Source organism: Arachis hypogaea, chromosome 18 (genome assembly GCF_003086295.3).
Source record: "Arachis hypogaea cultivar Tifrunner chromosome 18, arahy.Tifrunner.gnm2.J5K5, whole genome shotgun sequence".
NCBI classification, from domain to species: domain Eukaryota; kingdom Viridiplantae; phylum Streptophyta; class Magnoliopsida; order Fabales; family Fabaceae; genus Arachis; species Arachis hypogaea.
Window position 1 is genome coordinate 107,234,578 of NC_092053.1, and position 10,479 is coordinate 107,245,056.

A 10,479-nucleotide genomic window follows, 5' to 3' on the forward strand; every position below is an offset into this window, starting at 1 on the left:
CTAATAAGAATCACCTTGAATCCATTCATCAAGGTTTTCGTCTCAAACTCCTAAATCACCCTCCGTAATGGACCTACAGCATATGCTATCCTATTACAATGTCTAGGGATACAGGAACAAGTAAAGCACCTGAGATATCTGCCCCTAGTTCACCTTTATATGGGTGTATTGGCCTTTTCTTTTTACCCTTGCCAGTTTGGGGTTAGCATGCTTTTGTATACAACATTACAACTGTACAAGATGATTGAGAAAAAAGATATCCAAGGTAAACAAGACATTGATAGAGAAAGAAGCAAGTGTACTAAATGTCAATAAATTTGAAGTTCAACATGAATTCATTCTAACAATAACCTAATAATGACCGAGTACAGCTCAAAATTGTATAAACTTAGTGGTAAGATTCATTCAATGATTAAGTTAGAATAAAGTATACTACAACATTCAGGATCCTTAAATGGTCATAGCAATATCTGAGTAAGGTGGTGTTAAACTATTGACTCTGTTAGTGAAGTCATCTGTTCAAAGCAGTGAGTCAGCTGAGCAAAGGTGTACTCCGTTTCTGTTAGTTCTGTTAGTTCTTGTAGTGCTCTATTTACTAACTTGATGCAACTGCCGAATCAACGTGTTCAAGTAGAAACCGGTACAAACTTTTCCTTAAGTTCTCTACCCGATGATCAACCTTATCTCCGCCAACCGAATTATCTAACCAGTGATTCACATTTTTCAGCTGTCCAAGAAGACATGCAATTTCAGTGCTCCCTTCTTCACTTTTCAAACCGAATCCATCATCGAGCGATTCCTCCAAGTACTTCAAGAACCATTCTCGAGAAGCCTCAAGCAATTTTTCTGCCAAAGTTGCTGCCTCCTGTATCTCGCTTTCTTTACTTTGATACTGCTTATTATCTGTGTACTTGTTCTTCGCCACCAACAGGTTCCGCTTTGAAGGAAGTCTTTTAGCAGTTGAATTTGGCAAGAGAGTTGTCTGAGTTGCACGATTTTGGTTATTCTGAACAGCGAGATTCACAGTAGGCATTTCCTCGCAAGAATTCTCAATGACAACATAATGACATTTTTCACCATTCAAAGTCTCACCTTTTCCTTGTGCTCTGAAAAGATTGAATTTAGAAAGATTGGTTACAATGGCAGCTTGTACCCAAGATGTAGCATTTTTGTGAAAAGGAACCTCTAGGGTAGAGTGGCTGCTTTGCTTTGTCTCAGGAGATGGGGTGAGCAAAGAATCCAACACCATTGTTGCTCTCTGCAAACTCTGGTGAAGCTCTAGAAACTGCTTCACAAGTAATCCAGCAGAGAGAATCTGGGTAGACTCACAAAGTTCCGCAAACAAGCTGAAACACAATAGTCAATTACATTTGCCAAATGTCAATGCAATTACAAATACATCCAATTACATAATGTCATGTTAGAAAAAAGAACTATTTTTTATATTGACCGCGTCAATAGTTGTCCAAAAGAACGGATGTGATTGAACGACTATGTAAAACGTTTTACATAAGATATTACATAAAACAAACCACAAAAGGCACAATAGGAATAGAAAGTATAAATAATGCCAAATGCATTCCTCCACCTTCCATTTTAAACTAGGGGGAATATGTTACCAAACAAAAATTTATGCATATAAAACCAATAGTTGCAACTTCATATGTTACCTCTAATGCACTAACAAAATACTCAAATAGAAAAATATGTTCAATCAGCTACAGAGAACACGTTATTTCTTAGAATCCATAAGACAGGAAATTGCAGAAGCCAAGCGAACTGTATTTCCACATACTGGACTCATAGACTCGTATCTAAGGATACTATAATATATAATGATCAAAGTTATTAAATACTTGGAAATATAAACCAAAGTCACAAAAGAGAATAATACCACATGCATTGGATTACAGTATCTGCAGCAGATGCCTCATGAAGAGCCCTCACAGCAGCAACAAAAGCAAGATTTCTATGAGTTACAACTTGCTGGAAAAGAAACAGAAAAAATTTCAAACTTTCCATGTGAGATGATGGCATGTAAATTTGAATCTAAGCCATACATATTAATCTAGATCATTATTACCTTCCCAAGATTACACATGGGAGATGGAAGATCCTCCCATGATACAGACACACCACTCCAATTCTTGACATTGATGGGCACCTTAACAAGTTGGCTATTAACAGTGCCAGCACTTGGTGACTTAGAACTCTTACTGCGCGGTGTACTTTCACTCGAAGGAGTGCTTGTCGGCTTCGGACACAAGTTCTCATTTTTATTCTTCAGTGGTGAGACACTCAAAGTTGGGGATTTTAATGGAGACTCAAATTTAAGAGGGAGCTTCTTGTGAACCACCTACAGCGAGCAAATACAACCTCATAAGATAAAAAGAAGTTATATATGAAAGATACACCTAAAAATCAACAATTAATTTTTGTCTTAAAACTAAAATCACTTTTACTCTATCCAGACCCATTGCAGAAGATGCAGAATCTTCCAGAGTAAAGGGCCTACAAGAATGCATTGCAGAGAGACACAGTCATCATACATTCATGGAACTCGTTTTAAACACTATTTTACAAACTAGATTTCTGACTCAAATGAACATTCCAAAGGTTAGCGTAATAGAAAAACAACAAAATAGCCTGATTGCTGGGTCCAACAGCCACCAAAAAGCATTTCAAAATCACAAAAAAGAAAAAAGTGAGGGCCCTCATTCAACATTATAGAAAACACCCAAAACGGTGAATTATTCAACTACAAGTGAAAACAGGTGGGGAAAATAAATAAAATAAAACACTCTCCCCATTAATAAAACCCTACATAAAACACAGGAACATAAAAAAGAGAAACACCATAATGGAGTGTGAGAAAAACAGAAAAGGCGAAAAGGGTATCAAAAGGTTAAAAGCTTTTTCAGTTTTCAACATCACATCACATACATTAGGTGAAGACGAAGCAGATTTCAGCATGAATCTCGAACTAGGAGTCCCAGAACCATTCTTAGAAACAGGGCTTTGATCCCAAGCTCTTCTAGAAGAATCCAAACTCAACCTCCTCATCTCCACCACTACCTTCTCACAGTTACCATTATTATTCCTCAAACCCAAACCCTTCAACTTCCCCTTTGAACTCTCTTCACCCTTCCTCAAACCCTTGTTCTTGTTGACATTACTACCCTTCTTGCTTCTTCTAAAATCAACATTCACATTGGCTCCAACGTGTAACAACTCGCTTGAAACCAAGTCAATGGGGTTCCCAACGCAGGGCCTTCGTTTCGGAAGGGGATTCAAGCCATGAACAACGGGAATAGAGGAAGAGGGTTTTGCTGAGTCAAGGCGAGTCACGTAAACGAACTGACCGAGTTGGACCTTGTCGCTCCAGATCAATTCGGCGTCGTTTTCAGGTACGGAGACGTAAGCAGAATGCAAGGAATCAGAGACTTTGAGGAAGTAGCCCTTGCTCTGCCACGTGTCCTCGTGGGAAAAACGAGGGACGATCTCGATCACTTGGAGGAGCGCGTGGCGGTGCTCCCCGGTCACCCTAGCCTCCTTGTTCCCCGAAGATTCTAGAAGCTTCGAGAGCACGCCAGGTGTTAGTGACGCCATTGCAATGTAGAAGAAGAAATTAGTGGTGGTGGTAATAGTAGTAGTAGTAGTGCTGTGTTTCTCTGTTTCTTCTAACAATGGTTTTGTTGGTCATGGAGAAATGGCTAACAAGGGAAAGACAGTAAAAATTCAAAACATATGTGAAAAACGCAAATTTAATTTAACTTTTATAAGTAAAGTAACTAATAGCAATTTAATTTATCTAAACTATGCGAATGCGAATAACAATGCGAACACGCCAGCATTGGTGTGTGGCGAATCTCAAAATGACATGGGGGAAGGTGTAAAGTGTGGCATTGAGGAAATCAGGGAAAAAAACCTAAAGTTAATTACAAGGTAATATTTAATTTCATCCCCAAAATTTGATATCGGATTTAAATTGATTCTTAAAATTATGATGAACTCAATTCAATTCTTAAAATTTATAATCGTAATTTATATTCATTTTTTAAGTAGATTTTTATAAATAATATATTAATTTTGCACGTTAACTTATTAAAATTTAGATTCTTCATTTAGATTCTTTAGGATTAAGATCTACTAAACTTCCTAAAAGTTTGATTGGTTCTACAACATCTTCTTGAAGATGATAATAACTTGTAACTTTGGAAGCAACAATTAAAATTTTGGAACTCTAATAAATTTTGATCACATAGAATCTTAGTGAAAAATCTAAATCACAACAAATTAATGTACCAAATCAATACATCGTTAATGGAAATTAGTTTAAGGGTTAATGTGAGTTACGATTATAAATTTCGGAATTCAATTTGAGTCCGTTAAAATTTTAAGGGTCAAATTGAGTCCGACTTCAAATTTCAGAGGTCAAATTGAGTGTTAACTCATTAATTACAAATAAATTGAGTTAAGCCTTAGAGTGACTACCAAAGTTGTATTCGAGTCCCAAAGTAGTCTCTGAAGTTAATAGTTATCCAAATTTGTCCTCGAAGTTACACTTCAAGACTCATAGTAATTCGCAAGATATTTTCCGTCCATCAAAAAGTTGAGTTAGAGTGATTCTTGCCATACTAACATTGTAACAGCTGATGTGGCGAATTTTTTTTTTTTCGCAATTTAGTCATTTCTCTCTTTTAAAACCCTAATCCTATTACACTAAATCTCTCCCTCTCAATACTATCCGAACCTAATCCTAGTGAAGATGGTCTCCAACACTAAACGAAAAAGGCTCAATCACCGGAGGACTTGAATGCTATTGCCATGGAACCGGTTGATAGAGGAGTCTGTGGTTGAAGTGGAACCATGGAAGGTGATCGGTGATAGACAAAATAACCGTATCTGCAAAGACCAGCCGGACTTTCAAGTGACGGCAGTCTCAGACTGTTCCCTGATGATGGTGATGGCAAAAGAAGAGGACGCAGAGATGGTGAGGGTTTCTCCTCTGCGATCCTTCCTCCTGTGTTACACGCACTACAAAACAAGTGGGAGACGACACGCAGCTGCCAGGTTTACTGTTGCTGCTCCAACAACACTTCCGTAGTCGGCTGTTGCCACTGGAGACTGGACGCGGCTGTGGGGGCGATGGAAGAATACTGAATTGTCTAGCTTCTTCTGCAATTTGGCTGGGTTATGCAGGATTGAAAAAGAGCTTGAACTGAAAATAGAAGGCTTAAAGACATCAAGGAGACTCCCCTTCTGATTTTGCTTCTATGAAAGTCATATTTTCTTGATTTGTCTTATATTCTCTCTTGTTTGTATCCCATTCTGTTGATTTGTACTAGTGGGACAAATTGTTTTATTGAGACCTTGTCAAGTTTAGGTCAAGCTTAGACTCTTGAGTTGTTGAAATTTGTTGGTGTGAGTGTGAGATAACAATTAAAATTGGCTTCTGTAAACTTTTTTTTGTTGCTAAAACTTCTGCAATCACCTGCATTTGAAGAACTGAAGTCATGTTATATTATTATTCTAGAAGCAAAGTAAAAATTCAAGGCAGAAGCTACTGTCAAATATTCTTCATATGATGACATTCTAACATTTTCTATGGATAACTTTGAAGGTAACATGTTTTTTGGATATTAGAATGAAGATCAAATTAGTGGTACATGACTTTCGTATTTGCATTTGGATATTTATGGCATTTTAAAGTGTTTTGCATTTGATTTGGCTTCTCAATTGCACATTATTATTTCTTATGGGTTGTTCTGCATTTGATTTTTAAGTGTTCTGTATGTGATTAAGTTCTCCCGTTGTTGGAGAAAGAAAAATATTCTCAAATGTTACTGGGTTTGGATTCGTTATTGCTCATGATTCTCCATTCTCGGGAGTAAACTACCATTTCTACCCACAAAAGTGGAAAACGCTGACATATCTACCCATAGAAAAAGGAAATTACCATTTGTACCCATGAAATATGGATTTCGCACAGCAAAATTATCCAAACACTAAAAGATTACCTAAAATTCCTAAATTACCCTTATCTTCACCACCACACCACCCCCTTCACCCCAGCCACCTTTCTAACCCTAACCCTCTTCACCCAGCCACACCCCCTTTTCCTTTCTAATCTCAAATCCCACCACCACTCCCCTTCACCTAGCCACCTTTCTAACCCTAACCCTCTTCACCCAGCCACCACCTCCTTTCCCTTTCTAATCTCAAATCTCACTACCACCCCCTTCACCCAACTACCTTTCTAATCCTAACCCTCTTCACACAGCCACCACTTCCTTTCCCTCTAAAACTCACACATGGAGACATTACACACACACACCCACCCGAGGAAGAAGAAGAGAAGAGCAGGGAGAGGGAGACCGTACTGGCAATGTGGGGACTCGCTGCCACTATCGCATCATCGTTGCCATTGTTGAGGAAGCCCGAAGAGGAGATGCGAGCCAGAACCAAGGAATGAAGGAAGGGGGAGCTGTCGTCGCTGTCGTGCCCTGCTGCTGTCGGCTCCGTCGCGTCTGTCGCCACCATTGATTGAGTCCGTCGCTGTCGTTGTCGCTGGTCTGGAAGGAAGAGAGCGCGCAAGAGATCGGAGAAGGAGGAGAGGGCGACGGCGCCGGTGGGTGTCACTGCCACCATCGTCGTCGATGCTGTTCAGTAAGGGAGGAAGAACCATTTTTTCTCTTTGCTTTTTCTATTGTTGTTGTTGTTGTTGTTGCTTTATATGAAGAAGACGATGATGGAGGTATAGTGGTGGTGGTAGTGATGGTAGTGATAAAGGAAATGAGATGTGGTGCCTTTGAACTCAGAGTTTGGCTCAGGCGAGGGTGAGACAGGGAAGGAGGGAAGGAGGGGTGGATGATGCGGATGATGATAAGGGTAATTTAGGGATTTTATGTGATTTTTTAGTGTTTGGATAATTTTATTATATGGAACTCATGTTTTATGGGTACAAATGGTAATTTCCTTTTTCTATGGGTAGATATGTCAGTGTGTTCAACTTTCGTGGGTAGAAATGGTAGTTTACTCCCATTCTCAAAAAAGAAACCAAATTGCAAAAAAATAAATTTTTCTTTACCACATTAGCTAGTCGTTACAGTGCCAGCGTGGCTTCTAATGGATGAAAAGTGTCTTAGAGACTACTAAGAGTTTTAGAGTGTAATTTTGAGGATAAATTTGGGTAACTATTAACTTCAGAGACCACTTTAAGGCTCAAATATAACTTCAGATACCACTTTAAAACTTAACTCCAGATAAATTTGTAATTTTTATTAGATTTTAATTTTAGAATAAATTACATAATTAAATAAATAAATTTTAAAATTATCTAAATATAACGATTAAAGATTGGTTATATTTTAGGTGTATATTTATACTATAAGGTAAAAAAATTTTCAAAAATTAAACATAAATTGTTTTAAAGTATAAAAATTTATATATAAATAAAAATAAATGTAAATCGTACATGAATTAAAAATGAAAAATAAAATGATAAAATATTTTTGCATATTTAATGTCGTAAACCCATGAAAGATTATAAGCCACAAGTTTTTTCTTTATCACTTTCTTTCTTATCCAAAATGTAATGAGCATAGTTATCGAAATCGAATGAGTAATCGATCTGCTTAAGATACTAGTTACTGGGTTAGTAGCTCAATTAGTAAATTATTAGTTAAATTGTTTAAATTATAATTGATAAATATAAATTTTACAAATATAATTTATTTTGTATATGTGATATTTAAACAAATGCTAAATATAATAAAAGCAACTTGTCCTAGTGGTTGCTAAGCTGCTGCTAAAGTTTTGAAAACTGAATTGGTCATCAAAATAACTATTTTATAATAAAATATAAATAAAAATACTAAAACATAATAATAGTCTAATAAAAATTTTAAAATATCATCTAACCAATACAGCTATAAAGAAGGATCACTTCCCACTTCCTTTTATTGTTCAGATGCTATAGAGGTTAGTCGGACATGCATTTTATTATTTTTTAGATGGATACTCCAGCTACAACCAAATTGCAGTAGACCTTCATGATCAAGAGAAGACAGCATTCACATGCCCTTTTAGAGTCTTCGCTTACCGCTGTATGCCTTTCGGTTTGTGCAATGCTCCTACGATTTTTCACAGGTGCAAGCTTTCCATCTTATCTGATATGATTGAAAAATTTATTGAGGTTTTTATGGATGACTTCTCTATTTTTGGTGATTTCTTTGAAGGGTGCTTGCAACATCTAGCCTTAGTCTTGAGAAGGTCCAAAGAAACTAACATGGTTATGCATTAGGAAAAATGCCACTTTATGGTTACGGAAGGTATAGTTCTTGGGCACCACATCTCAAGCAAAGGTATAAAAGTTGACAAGGCCAAAGTGGAGGTAATTGAGAAATTATCCCCCTGTAAATGTAAAGAGCATAAGGAGTTTCTTAGGTCATGCAAGTTTCTATAGAAGGTTCATCAAAGATTTTTCTAAAATAGCAAAGCCATTAAGCAATCTTTTAGTTACTGATGCACCTTTTTATTTTGATGATGAATGCTTGCATGCCTTTGAAACTCTCAAAACCAAGTTAGTCTCCGCATCCATTATTACCCCTCGTAATTGGACATCACCATTTGAATTGATGTGTAATACAAGTAATATTGCAATTAGAGGTATTTTGAGGCAAAAGCAAAATAAAATTTTGCATGTTATATATTATGCAACCAGAGTGTTAAATGAAGCTCAAAAAAATTATACAACTACTGAGAAGGAATTACTTGCTATGGTATTTGTAGTTGATAAGTTTAGATCTTATTTAGTTGGTTCAAAGGTTATTGTTTACATTGTTTACACTGATCACTATGCTCTTAAGTACCTTTTGACTAAGCATAATTCTAAACCAAGATTGATTAGATGGGTACTCCTCTTGTAAGAATTTGACATTGAAACCAGAGATAAAAAGGGTTCTGAGAATAAAGTGGAAGACCACCTTTCTCGGACTAAACCAGTGAAAGCTCAAGTACTTCCACTCCCCCTTCATGAAGTGTTCCCTAATAAGCATTTGTTTATGATTCACAAAACACCCTGGTTTGATGATATAGCCAATTACAAGGCTGGAAAGATACTACCAAAGGGACTTACTAGGAAACAAATAAAAAAGCTACAACATGATGTCCGATACTTTCTTTGGATGACCTGTATTTGTTCAAGAGGTATTCGGATGGCATCATCCGGAGATGTATTTCAAAGAAAGTGACTCCACAAATTCTCTGGCATTGCCATGGTTCCGAGTATGGCAGGAACTTCGGTGGAGAAAGGACAGCGACAAATATTTTTCAATGTGGATTTTACTGGCTCACACTCTTCAAGGATGCAAGAGAGTTTGTCAAAAAGTGTGACTCTTGCCAAAGGGCTGGGAGTTTGCCAAAGAAGAATGAATTAGCTCAAAATCCCATCTTGGAAGTAGAGTTGTTTGATGTATGGGGTATAGACTTCATGGGACCATATTCCTCCTCTTATTCAAACAACTACATTTTGGTGGCCGTTGACTATGTTTCCAAGTGGGTGGAGGTAATGTCTTTGCCTACTAATGATGCTAAAGTTGTGCTTAACTTTCTCAAGAGGCACATCTTTAGTAGATTTGTTGTTCCAAGGGCATTGATTAGTGATGGTGGTAGCCACTTTTGTAACAAACAACTAGACACACTCTTCCAAAGATATGGAGTTAAACACAAAGTGGCCATCCCATACTATCCTCAAGCCAGTGTCCAAGTGGAGATTTCTAATAGAGAATTCAAGAGAATTTTAGAGAAAACAGTAGGAGCCTCAAGAAAGAATTGTGCAAGGAAGCTTGATAATGTCCTCTGGGCTTACCAAACGGCTTTAAAGTTGCTCAACTTTAATGCGAAGGCTGTGGGGAAAAGAGATTGCTCCAGCTAAATAAACTTGATAAATTTAGACTGGGAGCTTATGAAAATGCCAATATTTACAAGGAGAAAACAAAAATGTGGCATGATAAAAGAATAGCTTCAAGAACTTTTGAACTGGACAATTGGTGTTTCTTTTCAATTCAAGATTGAAATTCTTCTCGGGCAAATTAAAATCAAGGTGGTCTGAGTCTTTCACCATTACGAAAGTCTCACTATACGGTCATGTGGATCTTTTGGAAGAAAGCTCAGGAAGGACATTCACTGTCAATGGTCAGAAGCTCAAGCATTATTTTGGAGGGGAGATAGATCGCTAGAGAACCACTCAACTCCTCACCTAGAAGGGTTCAACCGTCAAGCTAATAACGTTAAAGAAGCGCTTATTGGGATGCAACCCAATTTTTGGTACGCTTTACCTATATGTTTTGTTTAGCTAATTTTTAAATTTTTTACATGTTTGCTTGAAACAAGTTTAGTGTAACCACACCTACATGGAGTTCTACTCTCTAAGTATTTGGCCCAAAACTAAGTTTGGGATTGCCAAACTAAGTTTGA

General features: G+C 37.2%; 1 protein-coding gene across 1 annotated transcript; it reads right to left on the bottom strand.

Annotated features, from left to right (window-relative positions):
- Positions 1-281: 281 nt before the first annotated feature.
- LOC112773079 (uncharacterized) lies at positions 282-3,828 on the bottom strand. The gene is made up of 4 exons (XM_025818120.2): positions 2,944-3,828; positions 2,084-2,356; positions 1,895-1,986; positions 282-1,346 (listed from the first exon to the last, which is right to left on the bottom strand). Exons 1-4 carry the CDS (start codon positions 3,607-3,609, stop codon positions 596-598), a joined length of 1,782 nt encoding a protein of 593 aa, XP_025673905.1. The 5' UTR covers positions 3,610-3,828; the 3' UTR covers positions 282-595.
- Between the last annotated feature and the right edge of the window lie 6,651 nt (positions 3,829-10,479).